General features: G+C 39.9%; 1 protein-coding gene across 1 annotated transcript; it reads left to right on the top strand.

Annotated features, from left to right (window-relative positions):
* The first annotated feature begins 5,014 nt into the window (after positions 1 to 5,014).
* Positions 5,015 to 17,735, top strand: dhrs7 (dehydrogenase/reductase (SDR family) member 7). The gene is made up of 7 exons (XM_022221789.2): positions 5,015 to 5,251; positions 13,426 to 13,578; positions 13,814 to 13,920; positions 14,675 to 14,914; positions 15,115 to 15,237; positions 15,339 to 15,554; positions 17,415 to 17,735. Exons 1-7 carry the CDS (start codon positions 5,122 to 5,124, stop codon positions 17,454 to 17,456), a joined length of 1,011 nt encoding a protein of 336 aa, XP_022077481.1. The 5' UTR covers positions 5,015 to 5,121; the 3' UTR covers positions 17,457 to 17,735.
* Positions 17,736 to 18,356: the final 621 nt, after the last annotated feature.

The following is an 18,356-nucleotide window of genomic DNA, read 5'->3' as shown; positions in this document are numbered from 1 at the left end:
TAGCTGTCGCTTCACTGACTGTCCCTTTGCCATTTGTTTTGTACCTGTATGTTGGGGAATTGTTTTCTTCTTGGAAGACCAAAATTGATCAGCCAGTACTCAGTAGAGGTCGAAGCACAGCAAGCACCTGTAACTGAAAATCATCTTGCTGTCCCATTTTTATTAGGTTTTGGGTAACAGGATCAGGTGTGTTATGTCAGAATATGCATATCCAGTCAGTTTTGAATATAAAATTATTTCTATCGCCTCCAGCACAGTGTGCACCACTTTCTCAGGTTTGCATGACTTCAAAATGGCTTCTACCATCTTGTTTAAGTTTGGATAAGTACCAGGAGAGCCGCAGAGGGATTACTGATTATGCTGAGGCTTTCAGTTTGGTGATCCTTTCTTTCTTAGTAGGAGCATTGTGTAGCATTTAGTTCCATCTATATCTATTTGTATTACCATTGCATCTAAAAGATCCATGGCCTCCTTTTCCTGTTTTCACCTAGTGATCAAATTTTCACTCCTGAGGGGCATCAACTTGCTACAACTGCTTAACATGCTGTGAAGTAACAGACACTGGACAGAATCAGGTGACTCACCAAGGAATTCAAGTCCTTGAAATGCCCATCTTTTCATCAGTGCAGCCGCCACTCCCTGTGAGCTATATGTGCCTCTTTCCATAGATGTGATGAGAAATGGATTGCATGATCCTATAAGAATATGTGGTAAGACCTTGGAGAGGGAGTTTACTGGAAGAGCATTGCAAATGTAGAGAGCGCTGCTATTATTAATCCACAGAAAAAAAAAAAAACATTTCAGAGGTGAATCCATAGTCAATTAAGATTATTTTCTCAGGGCATGAAGCAACAGAGATTTTTAAGAGTATGATTTTGCCTTCTCGTATTTCTGTCTGTTGTTGCTAAGTATTTTACTACTTTAAGAACTAATCTGGGTGACAGACTCTGTGTGCTCATGTACAATACTCTAGATGTTTGCGTTCTGTTTTCATCATTCAGTATCCCAAGATGATGGCCATTACAGTTAGGGATTGTCCAAGGTACAGTCTGCTGCTTTGTGAGTTCTGCCACATTTTCAACATCTGTTCTGCTCTTTGAACCAGTTTGACACTTTGTCTGTGCTTAAGCCTCTCAGGTTTTCACAGTGTGTTAGGTAGTGGGAGGTAGATTGACTATATGCACGTTGGTACCTTAAAAGAATTATAGCTCCTTTCCTGTTGAGGTGTGTCCATGTGAAAACTTTCAATCAGCCCCATGGAGAATGGTGGCAGTTGGAAACTTGAATCTTTGATTGATTTCTTTCTTTTGTACTTGAGAAAAACAGTTTGCAGGTTGCTGGTTTGCACTACAACTGTAAGACATTCTGCCTCCCCTTTAAACCAAGATGGAAAGTCCACTAAATAATAGTAGGCATCAGGAGGGGCTGAGGAGGTAACGTTGGAAATTAGCTCCATGTGAGCGACAAGCTTACTCAACAAATGGTAAACATATGAAGGACAAACTGCAGCACCTTCTCCTGCTTTGAAAGACAGTAGCATAACCACTAATGACCTCACCGTAATTGCAAAGTTTTGAAACCTCTCAGTGTTCCCACAAGCAACGCTAATATGGTCTGTATTCCCTTCGGTGCTAGTTTATTTGGTTGTCTATACTGTGGTTCTAATGCTTCCAGGGCCATGGTCAGAGGATAGTGGCAAACCAAGGCTAGACATAGGTAATCCAATAGGATCTAAAATCTGTACAGTTCAGGCTGGAATTTGGTGAGAGCCATCTGACTGACTTTAGCAAAACAAAATCAAAAGGGTCTTTATACATTTCATGAGGGAATGAGGCCCTCTGTACTCATTTTGAACCCATAATCTGCTGTACAGGAATGAAAAAGGCAAAGAATAATTCAAATTAATGGCAGCTACAGCAAGGTGTACATCATATGAAACTGGAGTTTTGGGGAGACAGGATAATGGGACTGAAGCTTTAGAGACTGCTGAGGTATGGATTGATGTGAGTATGGAACAACATCACTTGCAAAGTAGAAGGCTGTCAACTGGCTAATGAAGCTTGAGGAAGAGCAACGGGTGGAGGTTGTATTGGATTTGATGAGAATAGGGTGCCTTTAGCTCGCTGACTGTGAAGGCCTTTGGTTGTTTGAGTTGTGCTATGCCCTTAGAATGAAACAATGGGATATGCAGCATCACAAGGGAGGGAGAGACTGGTGGCACTTGGTTGGCATGCTATTGAGTTAGCATTCGAGACACTGCTTGAGAAAAGCAGCTGGCTTACTAGTTGAAATGAGGCGAATTTGGTTACCAAAATGGAGCTTAAAAGTACATGAGAACCAGGTCCATGGAATAACAATGCTGAAGTGTAGGGTGTGCAAGAGACAGAGACTAGATTTGCTAGTACAAGAGACCATTTCTGAAGCTGGGACTCTGGACCAACCATACTGAGTATGGGGGGACTGGAGCAGGTCTCTTATGCTCACTAAAGACACAGTGCCTGTAGCGATAAGACAATGATGTTTGGACAGACTAGGAAGGTTTTCTACTATTTAGAGTGGATGCTGATTTGTATAAATGTATTTCAGATTGTGTTTTCTCACAAGAGGCTTCATTGTTTTCATGGTATAGTGGCTAGTTAGAGGCATCTTCTGAATCCCCCTCTGTGTAACTGTTCAAACTGGTCAACTCTTCCAATTATTTCTCCACCCATACCTTTTAACTGTGCTGCCTCCCTTTAAAAAAAATAGCCAGAATTTTCTGAAACAGCTTCTGCCCTCGTTCCTAGCTTCTTAATGGGCTGGTCATAAAGTTCAGTTTTATGGTCTTGTAGATACTTTGGAGGCATCCTCTCTCACTGAGGCCTTTTTTTCTATTGCTCATCTTTTTGTGGAGGGGCTTGAGAATCCATTTTCCACCATAAATGTTCAATCTGACTCAAACGGCAATGAAAAAATTGCGTTGAAGGTGACAGCCTTGGCTCACAGAACATCTGATGTAGAGTGCACATTTAAACACAGGATACAGAAAGCCATTCTAACAATTTATTTGTTAGGTGATGTTGGTAAAGTAGATGGATATATGGATGTTTTTCCACTAGATAAAGGATGAAACAAATACAAAAAGACAAAATACATGCAGTTACAGGTCAAATCAAAATGCTAACAATGGCAAATTATTAAATGAATGAAGTGGACTTGGCTACATTACTTGACCTTACTGTGTTAATTCATCCATGCATTTTCATTTTCTTCAAGGTATTTATACAAAAGAATCTAATGCCGTACAAATGAAAGACATCCAAAACAATCATGAGAAAGCATCAATGTGAACTATGTACTAAATAAAATAACAAAGTTAAGCTAGAAAATCAATTTTTTACTCACAGTGGTTCTCTTTTTTTCTCAGTGCAGTAGTTTGTATGGGAAAAGGCTTCGCAGGTCAAAAGATTGGAGTTATATAACCTGGGTGTGACCAGTAGGATGACAGGTTATGCGGTACAGAGGTAAGAGTAGTTATTTAAAGTGCTGAAACATGTGATTTTAACATCCACACCTTCATATGGTACATCTGAATTTCTCACATAATCACAAGTTTGTCATTGAAGTTAGCATCAAATTGGGGAATCATGACTAGTTGAGCCATGTGTCTAACAACCTTTTTTCCTCTAGAGATGACCTCTGCTGTGCTAGTACTTTCAACATGACTCCACAACACGGGATGCTTTTCCTTCAGCCAACACTTGACTGTGCCTAAGTTGGTGCTTGCAAAGACAGTCTGTGGATGAGAAACATCTTGTCAACACATGATTAGGAGGTTTAGAGTAACAGGACCAGGATATGCTCTACAAAGTAATGCTAATAATCTGAACATATGTAATGTAAAATAAATGATTGCATAAGTATTTCTCCCCTTTAAAGTAACTCACCTAATTCAACACAGGTTTAGCCAACTGGTGCAAGAAGGCGCATAGTAACTGTAGTATAAAGACACTTGAATGTCCAGTCACTGGTGAATAAATACTTCTGGCCATAACTACACCATAAAGACAGAAGAACAGTCCAAGCAACTCTGTAAAAGGATTATTGAAAAGATAATGTCAAAGAATCAAGAAATTCTCAGTCATCAAGTTTTCCATGGAGCAGAGTTACAGTCATCCTCAAAAACTGAGTGACTATGCAAGAAATAGATTTGTGAGTGAGGCCACCAAGACACCTTTGACTCCTCTGAAGGAGGGACAAGCTACATGGGAGAGTGGTAAAGAGAAAGCTGGAAAAAGTTGGAAAAAGCTCATTTTAAATCTTGACTTGAGTTTTCCAGAAGGCATGTGGGACGACCCTTTAGACAAGGTTTTTTTTTTCTACACGTGTAAATACATGTCAAGCACATCTACATGTATGTATGCTACCAGTCAAAAGTTTGGGCACATCTTCTCATTAAATGTTTTTTTTTATTTATTTGTGTTATTTTCTACTATGTAGATTAATGCTAAAGATGAACACTTTTTTGTTTACAACATAATTCCATACTTTTATAGTTTTGCTATCTTCAGTATTAATCTACAGTGTATAAAATAATTAAATAAAAAACCACTGAATGAGAAAGTGTGTCCAAACTTTTGACTGACAGTGTATATTCTAGTTACATTATTTGATCACTGTCCTTTAAAGCCACACCTGACTAGTGGTAGACAATTTGTCACCAGTCAAGCAGCCTAAAAAAATTTGTGCTAAATTTAACCTTTTGGAACAGGTGCACAATGCCCTTTACTGCACATTATACTATGTATAATTGTGTTTGTCATAAATAAAGGTCTTGAATCTTGAATCAATCAATCTTGAATAATAAATTTTTTTTTTACCTTTTTCTCTGTCAAAAAAGTGGTTACGTGTAGATAGATATATGAGTTACAAAAGCTAAAAGTTGAAAAATACATTTATTTTCCCTCGTTTATGTTTTTTCTGAAAATCTTAGTCTATGCTGTTGCTGTGGTGCCTTTATTTTGAAAACGACGTAAAGGAAGTGACCTCATAACTGTCAACGGGATTTATGTTGTTGCGGTTTTTGTTGCAGCAGCTTTTGAGACAAGTGTGTGAGTTTTACAGCTCGTAGCTCTCTAACAAATGGATTGCTGCATCGCATCTGCTCTCTGCTGTTTTGCAGCGCTGTGTGTTCTCGTTCACTTCGTGTGTTTCCTGGTGGCGGATGCAGACTTCACTCTGCTGTGGGCAGCTCTGGTCGGACAAAGGCCAGGTGAGCTAATAAAACCTGTCATTGTGACTTTTACTGGTCAGTAAGCAAACTTCAGACGTCTCACGTGTTCCTGTGAGCCCTTCAAAGGCAGAAATCAATAAGTGAGATGTTTAAAATTTGAACTTAAAGTCTTCTCGCTCAGTCTACTCATAAACGTAGATCCAACAGCTCTGTTACAAAAATAAAAGTATTAAATGCACAATTATCCACCAGTGACAGCACCAGACTGTCTGTCAAAGCTGTGTGTGAAGTAAAGCTTTAATTATTCATCTTAAAGACCACCTCTGATCAAAACCAAGTTTGTTTGTTTTTTTTAAAAATAATTTTAACATATCCGTTTGTTTTTTTCTTTCTAATATTGGAAGTAAATAAAGACGTATAAGAAATAAAGAAGACACCATTTCCACCTTCACATTGCAGTCCAGAAAGTCATACAAATATACGGAAACAGTAACAAATCATCAGTAACAAACCTTGGCTGAATTACTCCAATAGTATAACTGTTAATGGTGTTGTGTGGAGTAGTTTTCTTCGCTGTAGCAAATGTCGAGGGGTGAATGGGGAGAAAGGTGACAACAGTGCAGAGTCACATCTAATCCATTTTTAGCAGGAAAGTATTATTTTCACGAACATATCTTCTAAATATGTACAGTGGTGGAAGAAAGTTTTCGTACGCCCCATGAATTTGTGAAATATCGCATTAAGAATCACTCTTAGATCTTCAAGTGCAGTTTCTTTTAGTACAGTCACAGCCAAAATACTAAACGAATCCAAAAACCGCTATTAAAAACTTAAAATTGATTGGTTCCATAAAAATACATTAGAAATTTTGAGTACTGGGCTATTGTGGTACCAGTGATCCACTAATTCAATTCAATTCAATTCAATTCAATTTTATTTATATAGCGTCAATTACAGTCAACTCGTCTCAAGACGCTTTACAGAACCCAAATGCCTGACCCCCAGAGCAAGCCCAAAGGCGACAGTGGCAAGGAAAAACACCCTTTTAACAGGGAAGAAACCTCGAGCAGAACCCGGCTCTATATAGGGGGGACCCATCTGCCTGCTGGCCGGGCGGGTTGAGAAGGACAGAAGAGGGCAAGGGGGAGGGATGGGAGAAGAGGGAGGGGTGGGAAAGCACGGAAAACACAACACACATTTGGATACATGCATGACAGGATATGTGACACAGACAAAGTATAAGCTAACATTGAAAACTGACTCATAGTTTACTCTTATGATGTACGGCTCTGACATTAAACATACTCCATATATAGCTAGCAGTAAAATTCAAACAGTATGTAAGTTAGCATAACAGTATAGTGAAGGCAATGCAGAGTTGACTGGTGGAAAAAGGGAGTTGGAAGCAGAGGGCTGGAGGAAGGTCAGCATCCCACAGTGGACATGGTGGAGACTGGACCAGCCGGTGGAACATCAACCGCAGATCTGAAGCATCCAGCTCTGGGACCAGGGACACTCGGAGAAATAGCACAGGGGGAAACAGAGTGAATGTACTGCAATAACGGTATACATATTAAATGTAAAGGTAGATAGAGAAGGGCTCAGTGCGTCAAGAAAAGTCCCCCAGCAGCCTAGGCCTATAGCAGCATGACTAGAGGCAGAACGAAGGGACGTCCAAGAAGGAGTCAGCTGTGCAAATGAAGACACAAGCCGAACCCCTGTGGGTCACCCAGTCAGCCCCAACTATAAGATTTGTCAAAAAGGAACGTTTTAAGCCTGGTCTTAAAAATAGAGAGGGTGTCTGCCTCCCGAACCCAAACTGGGAGCAGGTTCCACAGGAGAGGCGCCTGATAACTGAAGGCTCTGCCTCCCATTCTACTTTTAGAAATTCTAGGAACAACAAGTAAGCCTGCAGCTTGAGAGCGAAGAGTTCTGCTAGGATAATATGGTACTATCAGATCTTTAAGATATGATGGAGATTGGTTATTAAGAGCTTTATATGTCAGAAGAAGGATTTTAAATTCTATTCTGGATTTAACAGGAAGCCAGTGAAGAGAAGCAAGTATAGGGGAAATATGATCTCTTTTGCTAACTCCTGTCAGTACTCTCGCAGCAGCGTTTTGGATCAACTGTAGATGTTTGAGAGAACTATTTGGACAACCCGATAATAAGGAATTGCAATAGTCAAGCCTGGAAGTAACAAAAGCATGAACTAATTTTTCTGCATCACTCTGAGACAGAATGTTCCTGATTTTTACAATATTACGCAGGTGAAAAAAGGAAGTCCTACAGACTTGCTTTATGTGTGAGTTAAAGGACATGTCCTGGTCAAAAATAACTCCAAGATTCCTCACAGTAGTACTGGAGGCCAATGTGATGCCATCCAGAGTAACTATTTGCTTTGAAAGCGAGTTTCTAAGATGTTTGGGGCCAAATACAATGACTTCAGTTTTGTCTGAATTTAGCAGTAGGAAGTTAAAAGTCATCCAGGTTTTAATGTCCTTAAGACAATCTTGCAGTCTAGCTAACTGATCAGTTTCATCTGGCTTCATAGATAAATACAATTGTGTGTCATCTGCATAACAATGGAAGTTAATACAATGCTTCCTAATAATATTGCCTAAAGGAAGCATGTATAATGTGAAAAGTATCGGTCCTAAGACAGAACCCTGAGGAACTCCATGATTAACTTTAGTATGCTCAGAAGAGTTATTGTTGACATGCACAAACTGGAACCTATCTGATAAGTAGGATTTAAACCAGTCCAGTGCTGTCCCTTTAATGCCAATTGAATGTTCTAGACGCTGTAATAAAATGTTGTGGTCGATTGTGTCAAACGCTGCACTAAGATCTAACAAAACAAGTATAGAGACTAGTCCATTATCTGATGCTATGAGAAGGTCATTAGTAACTTTCACTAGAGCTGTTTCTGTGCTATGATGCACTCTGAAGCCTGACTGAAACATTTCAAACAAATTATTCCTTTGTAAGTGTTCACATAATTGATTTGCAACTGTTCTTTCCAGAATTTTAGAGAGAAATGGTAGGTTGGATATCGGTCTATAGTTAGCTAACACATCTGGATCTAAAGTGGGCTTTTTAAGCAAAGGTTTGATGACAGCAACCTTAAAAGCCTGTGGTACATAGCCTGTTACTAGAGAGAGATTAATCAGATCTAACATTGAAGAATTAATTAAAGGTAAAATCTCCTTGAAGAGTCTAGTTGGGATAGGATCTAAAAGACATGTTGATGGTTTGGATGTAGAAACTGTTGAAATTAGTTCAGAGAGACATATAGGAGTGAAGAATTCTAAAGATTCATCAGGTCTAACAGCCAATTCAAAAGCATCTGTGACATTTGTAGGAAGGGCCAGATTAATTTTATCTCTAATCATAACTATTTTATGTGTAAAGAAGCTCATGAAGTTGTTACTGGTTAAAGCTAAAGGAATACAAGGTTCAACAGAGCTCTGACTCTTTGTCAGCCTGGCTACAGTGCTAAAGAGAAACCTAGGGTTGTTCTTGTTCTCATCTATTAAAGATGAATAATAAGTTGTCCTGGCATTACGAAGAGCTTTTTTATAGATTACTAGACTATTTTTCCAAGCCACATACACTTCCTCTGAATTAGTGGAATACCACTTTCTTTCCAGCTTTCGGGATGCCTGCTTTAAAGTCCGCAGCTGGGAATTATACCAAGGAGCAAGTCTTCTCTGAGATATAACTTTCTTTTTTACAGGTGCAACACTATCAAGAGTTGTACGCAGTGAGGCTGAAGCATTATTAACATAATAATCCACTTCTGTGGGGGTAAAATAATAATAATTGCCTTCTGATTTATCAGTAAATGTTGTTGAAGTAAACAGTGAGGGTATTATTTCCTTAAATTTAGATACTGAATTGTCAGACAAACACCTACTGTAATGATATTTGTTCTCAGCTGCTAAACAATCCTTTACTTTAAATTGAAATGTTATCATAAAATGGTCAGAAAGAAGAGGGTTCTGGGGAAATACTGTTAACTCTTCAATTTCTATGCCATAAGTCAGGACAAGGTCAAGAGTGTGATTAAAACTATGAGTTGGTTTATTTACATGTTGAGAAAACCCAATTGAGTCTAATAATGAATTAAAAGCTGTTGTAAGGCTGTCGCTGTCTATGTCAACATGAATGTTAAAGTCACCCACAATAATAACTTTGTCTGAACTGAGCACTAATTCAGATAAAAAGTCTGAGAATTGAGATAAAAACTCAGAATAAGGAGCAGGAGGACGATATATAACAACAAATAAAACTGGTTTCTGAGCTTTCAAATTTGGATGAGAGAGACTAAGAGTGAGATTTTCAAATGAGCTGTAATCAGGTTTAGGCCTCTGGTTCAATTTTAAACTAGAATGGTAGATTGCTGCTACTCCTCCTCCTCGGCCTGTGATTCGAGGAATATGACAGTTAATATGACTAGGGGGAGTTGATTCGTTTAGGCTAACAAATTCTTCCTGCTGCAACCAGGTTTCAGTCAAACAGAACAAATCAATCTGGTGATCAGTTATCAACTCATTTACTAGCAGAGATTTAGACGAGAGAGATCTAATATTTAACAGACCACATTTAATTTTCCTGTCTCTGTGTTCTGTTGAAATAGTGGTATTAATTTTTATTAAATTTTTGTGGTTACTATTTCTTTTGTATATTTTTGATTTGTGTAATTTATTGAATTTTGGTGGTCGGGGGACAGACACAGTCTCAATAAAGTTAACTGAATTACTGGAGGGTGACAGCTGTGAGGAAACTGCAGAGAGGTGTGTAAGACTACAACTCTGCATCCTGGTCTTAACTCTGGGTTGTCATGCTTTAGGAGTACTAATAAAATCAGCCATATTCCTAGAAATGAGAGCTGCACCAGCCAAAGTGGGATGGATGCCGTCTCTCCTAATCAGACCAGGTTTTCCCCAAAAGGAGCTCCAATTATCAATAAAGCCCACGTCGTTTGATGGACACCACATAGACAACCAGCGGCGAAACGACGACATGCGGCTAAACATGTCATCGCTGGTCAGATCAGGCAAGGGTCCAGAGAAAACTACAGAGTCCGACATGGTTTTGGCGAAAGTACACACCGATGCCACGCTAATTTTGGTGACCTCCGATTGGCGTAACCGGGTGTCGTTACCGCCGACGTGAATAACAATCTTACTATATTTACGATTATCTTTAGCCAGCAGTTTCAAATTTGCTTCTATGTCGCCCGCTCTGGCCCCTGGGAGGCATTTAACTATGGTCGCTGGTGTCGCTAGCTTCACGTTTCTGACTATGGAGCTGCCAATGATCAGAGTTGGTTTCTCAGCGGGTGTGTCGCTGAGCGGGGAAAAACGATTAGAAACATGAAGCGGTTTGTGGTGAGCCGGGACAGCAGGCTTGAGTTTAGGACTGTTTTTCCTACGAACTGTCACCCATCCACCCGGCTGTTCGGGCGCTGCTAAGGGACGGCTAACAGATGCTACACTAGCTAAGCTATTGCGGTCCGCACCGGCTAAGGGGGCCTGGCTAGCTGCTAGCGGGTTATTTTCCATGGTGCGGAGCCGCGATTCCAATTCGGAGAGCCTCGCCTCCACAACTACAAAAAGGCTGCACTTATTACACATATCGTTATCACTAAAGGAGGCAGAGGAATAACTAAACATGTGGCACACTGAGCAGGAGAGGGAGAGAGAGGGAGAGGAAGAGGCAGAAGCAGAAGCCATGCTAACAACACGACACAGTGCTGAAACAGGAAATGACGCAATACGCTCACCGTAACGTCAGACGTCGCCGGTAGCATGAAGGTACTTATGAAAAGACACAATTTTTGTTGCCGTGCTGCATGTCTATATAAAGCCAACACATTTGAAAATGGCCAAAATAAGGAACCAGCAAACACACCTGAAGATACAGATTCTCAGCCAGGAAGAACTTAGTACAGCTGCCACCAGATAGCCAGGAAGTGTAGATGCAGTCATTCAGTAGCTGGATACACTCTGCAGAAATACAGACAAACCAACAGCTTGGAAGACAAACCAAGATCTCGCAGTCCAAGGGTTTCTTCAGCAAAAAATGACTACATCCTGATTCACTTGTGCAGAGAAATCCACCAAATAACAACACAGGAGCTTCAGCAGCAGTGGTCAAACCAAACTGGTGTCCAGTATTCCACCCGCACTCTATGTGGCCGACTTTTCGCTAGATCATGGCTTAAGGTCCTACAAGGCTGTTAAGAAGGCCCCGATCAATGAGAGACAGAGGTTAGCCTGGACCAAAGCACACAAGAACTTGACAGCTAGAAGCTGGGGGAAGATTCTGTGGTCTGATGAGTCCAGTTTCCAGCGTTATCTTCCTCCTGCTAATGTGAGTGTACGCAGAAGGCCAGCAAGGCATCATCTCCAGCATGTACAGTACCTACTGTCAAGCATAGTGGAGGCAGTATCATACTTTGGTTATGTGTGAGTGCTGCTGCTGTTGGTCATCTCACTGTGTCATGACACATTGTACTCTGATGAAGTATTGTGCCATTCTCCAAGCCCACATGCTCCCTTCTGCACGTGCTCTGTTCCCATCAAGGTCAAAACTGGATGTTCCAACAAGATAATGCTCCTTGAACACATCCAGGGTCAGTAGAACTTGGTTGCAGGAGCACAGTATCCATTCTTAGAGTGGCCAGCTCAATCCTCGGACATGAGCCCCACTGAGAATCTGGTGGATTATCAAAAGGTCTGTTTCAAAGTGTAAGCCAAAGATTTTAGAAGAATTAAATGAATGGGACAAGATTTCACCTCAACAGTGTGAAAGGCTTGTGGAGGACATTTCAGCCAGGATTAGAGCTCTACTGTGTGCTAATGACAGGACTACTGCATATTAATGATGTGATGGTTTATTTATATTTAACACATTCTCTGTTGTTTGTTGACATTGATACCGACAATGTTGAGAACTGACATATTGACACTGTCAAGAATTTAGTTTTGTTAGTTTTTCTTGTAAACAATAAACAAAGAACATATTTATATTTGTTTGTGTCTGCCTAATGCAGCCACACCTTTTTAAAACACAAAGAAAGATTTTTTTCACAAATATTTCATGATAATATTTGAGATTGTGTAAATTTTTTACGGGTGCCAAAAAACTTTTCACCACTGTAGCTTTGATTCACAGGTGACTTTTAGAGGTTAATTAACAATGAGATAGGGACTTTTAAAGTAACTGTAGCTGTGAATTGAATATTGTGTAGAATTATAATGTGTCATAAAATGAAGGTCATGCTCTAGTTAAGTGTTCACTGTCAAGGGCAGCACAGAGGGCTGCGTTAAATGTAAAACCCTGACAGATCTTTTCTTTTTGCGTTTAAACACATGTCACAGATAACATTTTGAAGAATTAATTATGTCTGTTGTGCTATAGGTGAGAGGAGGGCAAATAATTACATTGTAGGATTTTTAACACCCTGTTAATGTGTTTGGACTAGTTTATATGCTGGAAGATAGTGAAGGAATGGTATTGTTTTCCAGCTCTGGTAGTGATTATTACTGATCAAGCAGATCGAAAATCCTGGTCCCCACATTTGGAATAACGATACAGAACTTTGTTTAAAAAAATCAAAACACAACTTTTCGACATTTATGCTTCACTGTAGGCTGTTATGAGCCAAAGCAGTGCATTTTAAAATGATTTTCATTTATTGAGAGTCAGTTAAAAAAACAAAACAAAAAAAAAACAATACCAAACTTAAGAAAACTTCTGAATATCAAATCTGATAGTTGACCAACCCCAAATAGGAGTGCATTGGGTTTTATCCTTACATGTTTTGTATGTAAAATCTTATTCTTTAAGACAATTCTTGACAATGTGCATTTAAACTGATTCAGTAGGCCTTATTCACAGCAGACATTTTTCAGTGTCATAGTAGGGAAAGTACAGGTGTCATTAATAACATTAATGATGGTTTAAGTGTCCCAGTAAGTCATGAGTGTGACCCTGAAGATGAAGCATGTAGGACTAATTTATTATTTACACCAATATGTTTCCTGCTCTGACTTCTCAGACTGTTGTCTGTGAAAAAGTCTCTGTTTTTGCTATAATTGAGGTGATATTGACAGCCATCCGTATCTATATTCTGCAGCTGTTAACTCTGTATGAGTCAAGTAATGTAGCCAAATAAGTGTTTTGTGATGTGTGTGAGCCAGAGAGTAAGCTGAAAGGCCTGGTGGTTTGGGTGACCGGAGCCTCCAGTGGTATCGGAGAAGAGCTGGCCTACCAGCTGGCAAAGTGTGGGTCCCGTCTGATCCTCTCTGCTCGCCGTGAGGATGAGTTAAAGAGAGTGAAACGTCACTGTTTAGGTAAAGTAATTTAAAAAATACGCACAATTTTCTTCCTTTGCAAAGTACTCCATCCAAATGGTGCAGCCAAATGAAGCCCTGCTTAACATTCACAAGCACTTTAATTTCAACTCTGCAGGACTCCCCCTGCTGCTAACACAGTACCAATATGCTTCTGTAGGATTCATTGAGCTAGTTTCATTTTCATTCACTCAGTTGGGACTCGCTGAATAATTTTTGTCATTTATTCTTCAAGAGTCCTCCGACCTCAAGGATGGAGATATTCTTGTACTTCCACTTGATTTGGTGGAGAGGACATCGCATAAGGAGAAAACGAAAACTGCGATCCAGTACTTTGGGCATGTAAGGCCACTGCTGTTGCTCTTTTGTAATTCAATGCTTTCTTACCATTACTTTCATTACAACAAGAACATTTTTATATGATTAACAACTCAATCACAATATTTACTTCTTATTTGAAAGACATTGTATTCAAGTCATATAATTTTCATTATATTATGTACAAGCCAAAGTATTCTGTCCATGCATTTTCATTTAACCCTCCTGTTGTTCTCGGTTACGGGCACCAAAAAAATGTTGTTTCCTTGTCTGAAAAAAAACAAAACAAAAATTCAGCAAAAAAATCCCGAATTTCTGAAAATTTGCAGAACCTTCAGGAAGAAAATTCTAAAAATTCCTTAAAAATTTCCTTTAAAAGTTTTATTTTAAAAAAATCCCTCAAATTTGGCAAGAAAATTCTTGTATTTTCAAAAAAATGAGTAAAAATCTTTCAAAAAAATCCTAAAAATATCTAAAGTGATTATATATATATATCAGTAAAACGTGTAGCATTTTTTTTAAAGAACATTCACAAAAAAAATCAACCAACATTTTTAACATTTCTTATTTTCCCACCAAAAAATGTTCAAAGATTTCCCAAAAATGTTGAAAATGTGGACATTGGAAGCTTCACTGTGAAAATACATATTTTTTCCACATTTTCAAACTTTAAAACGGTCAATTTTGACCCGCAGGACAACACGAGGGTTAAAGGAAAGTAGAGTTAAAACTTATTTTCCTATTAAGGGATCCTGTCTACTTTTACATGCCTTCTCAGATTGATGTCCTAATTAACAATGGTGGCCGAAGCCAGCGCTCTCTGTGCTTGGAGACCAACATTGATGTGTACCAGGCCTTGATGGAGCTCAACTTCCTGGGGACGGTCTCTATAACCAAGCAGGTGCTGCCTCACATGACGCAGCGAGGCACCGGCAGCATTGTGTCCGTCAGCAGCGTGGTCGGCCTCGCTGGGGCGCCCCTGGCAACAGGATACTCTGCCAGCAAACATGCTCTTCAGGTGAAGAGACCTCAGATTGGACTTGGTTTTGAGGGACTGCTAATGTTTTTAATTTAATTCGACTGATGCTAGCTTGAAGGGAGGATCAGATCTCCTTCTTGCTTTGCATTAGTTATAAATTTAAAGTAAATGTCCTTAGAAGTGATTACCTGTCCCACTTGTGTAACTCAGATTGCTCATTGTGACTGTATTGTCCTCAGGGTTTCTTTAATTCCCTTCGAACTGAGCTGACCGACTATCCAAGAATACTCATCAGCACAGTGTGTCCAGGGCCGGTGCAGTCGCAGATTGTCGGCAATTCCTTCACCGAGGAGCTAAACAAGGTAATGCATCTCATTTGTTGTTGGTTCGTTTAATGTGTGACATAATGACTTTTTCAGTGCTTTGTTTTTTTCAGTAACCAGTTTTCTTTCCGTTACATAAGCCCGTGGCCACAGTTGGTAACCAAGAACACAAGATGCCAACGAGCCGCTGTGTGCGTTTAATGCTGGTGGGAATTGCCAACGGTGTCAAGGAAATGTGGATTGCTCAGCAGCCCTTCCTTGTGTTTTACTATGCCTGGCAGTATGCTCCAACGTTTGCCTGGTCTGTCACAAACATGTTGGGAAGGAAAAGGGTGCAGAATTACAAAGCTGGTCTGGTAGGTACATAATCTCCATGAGCTATTTTTAAGGCGAACTCAACCTAAAACTTATATTACTAGTCATATTACTAGTGTTTAGGGCATTGATAATTAAATGCCAACGTGTTTTTATCAAATACCTGGAATAATGTGAGAATAATTTGGGGCTGACTTGCTTTAATGAGTCAGTTGAAGGCAAGAACCACCCTTAGTTTGTGTAAATTACAAAAACACAAAGGTTCATACCCAATCCTTGACACTCAGGCTTTAGTGCTGTTAGTGCATGAGGACTGGCAAATCATCAAGTGAATAGGGTCTCTGATGTGAACTTTTTGATGCTATTATGCAACTTTTCAGTGAGTCTTGTGAGACTTCACTCTCCAAAACTGAGCTCCTCATCACCCCAGCCAGTTCTTCTACACAACAAGAAATCAACATCCAGCTTGAATCAACACAAACCTACAAAGTCTGCCAGAAACTTTGGTGTCATGATCTATGACCAGCTAACCTTCAAGGCTCATCTGGCCTCTGTTGCTCGGTCGTGTCGATTCGCCCTGTGCAACATCAGGAAGACCAGACCCTTTCTGAACATGCAGCACAATTCTTGGTACAGGGTCTCGTAGTGTCACGCATCGACTACTGCGACTTCCACGCATGCGTGGTCAAAGCTCTGCAGATGATCGAGAACACAGCAGCACGTCTGGTTTTCAACCAACCAACAACCAACTGATCCAGCCACAACAACAGGGCCGGTCCATAGCTCAACTTTTCTCCTCTTACCTGGTGGTGGAACAAGTTACCAAACTCTGTTCGATCTGCAGAGTTCCTCTCAGTCTTTAAAATACAGCTCTTCACTGAACAGCTTTGTACTTGACAGACTAACAAAAAAAAATCGTGCTACATCCACACTGCCTTTAGACATCACAGTCCTATTATCACACTTGAACTTGTTTTATGTCTCTTATTCAGGTTGTTTTCTCCTGACTAGATGCTTGCTTGTGTTTTATCTCCTCTCAGATGTACGTCGCTTTGGATTAAAGCTAAATTGTAGAATTGTAGGTGGTTTACATTAATCTTGTTTAACTCAGTCCAGAATTCTAGAGTTAAAACGTACCTCATCTCAGCTTACCTTGTGCAGATTCCTGTTTTATATCAGGTCACCAGTTGTTGCAGCTAATATAATGCTGCGGCAGATGTTTTGACTTGTCACAGCAGAGAAAGTACAGGTATAGTGTCAGCTGAATTTCACTTTACACAGAGCATACCAGAAAGTGCTCCTTTTTGATGGTACCAGTTTGTGTTTTCTGTGAGATTAGCCTTGCTGCTGCATTCTTCAGGGCTGACTTTGCTGCGTTAGACCTGGGATCAGGGACTTCTCACTGTGTGAACGCATTGAAAGACTTGAATAAAGGCGAGGGAGGCAGACGCTATGCAGAGCTGTCTCTTAACAGCTGGGGGGCCTCAGCTGCTTCTGACCTTGCTTGAGTCTAACAAGGAGAAGGCGGTGGCTGGGGTTTGACAGTGAGCATGACTGTTTCCCTGCAGTGCTGACTGGCTGACTGACCAGTGTCTGGTGGCCTCTGCTGGACAGTGACAGCTGAGGGCCATGCAGAAAGGTCATGTTCCAACCGACCGGCCATTGTGGTGTCACATGCTTATGCTTCAGAAGAGTCTGTTGTGTATCCTTGTAAGACAAAAAAGCCTATAAAACCTCTCAGAATAAAAGCATTAAAGCAAAGTCAGGGTCATGCTCATGATCACCACGAAGCTGCTCAAGATTCGATGTACATTCAGTTTTCACCCTCGAACAAAAAAAGATCTTGATTTCATTTACAAGAGTGTAAAACCAGCGTTGAAAGCTCTCCTTTCCTTTTGCAGGATGCGGACTCTGCATACTTCACTAAACCAAAGACCTCCTGAAATGTTCTGGAGAGGACACAACTATGACATTCTAAATGTTGGACTTTTCAGCACAATTTCTGCCGTCGTCTAGAAGAAATTATCCAAGTGTACAACTGCTTTGAGATCTCAGTGCTCTTTGCATCTCAAATGCAAACTAAATCTTCATTTTTGTAACAAATGTTCAGTTTCTGCTGCATTACCTTCTAAAAATGCATAACTCAAGGCCCAAACATTTCATTTGTGAATGATTACACAGCTGCACTGACCTTTTGAATGACTAATAAAACGTTGCATTAATTTCCTTCCCCAGCAAATCTGTTTATGAAACACAACAGTATTGCTTTTGCCAGCCTATTTTACTATAAGTATATACAGTTACACATTAAAAAAATCAATATGTACATGAAACTGGACAAACTCATGTAAGTTTCAATTCTAAATTGTAAACAAGTGAATTGTAAACAAAACAATAGCACTGAACACCATACACATACAGCAAGACATACCCAAGGCACATCCTTGATATCTTTAACAAAACATTAAAATTCTCGTCCCTTTTCTGTGGACATGGAGGGGGAAAAAATCACATGAAAAGTGTGAAAACTAAAAGTACAATAAAACCAGAGGTATTCCATAAGTGTCTCCAAAAGAGGGGGGTGGCTAAATTTATATTCAAGCACAAACATTAAAAAACAAACCACAAAAATGTATGTGCCTCAGTGAAATCTATCAATGCTCAACTTTGTTTCAATAATCAAATGTTCAAATTCAGTTTTTTCCACTTTTGGGTGTCATTTTAGGAAGCAGTCCACATTGTCAGATACGATTTGTACGAAGTAATTTTGCAACTTGATCAGGAGTAGAGTGGTGATGCCAGTACTCCTTCCTTCAAAAAGTTAAATGAATGTGAAAACAAAC

The sequence above is a fragment of the Acanthochromis polyacanthus genome, chromosome 1 (assembly GCF_021347895.1).
Source record: "Acanthochromis polyacanthus isolate Apoly-LR-REF ecotype Palm Island chromosome 1, KAUST_Apoly_ChrSc, whole genome shotgun sequence".
NCBI classification, from domain to species: Eukaryota; Metazoa; Chordata; class Actinopteri; family Pomacentridae; genus Acanthochromis; species Acanthochromis polyacanthus.
Note: the sequence above shows the minus strand (reverse complement) of the source record. Positions and strands in the feature narration are given on the sequence as shown.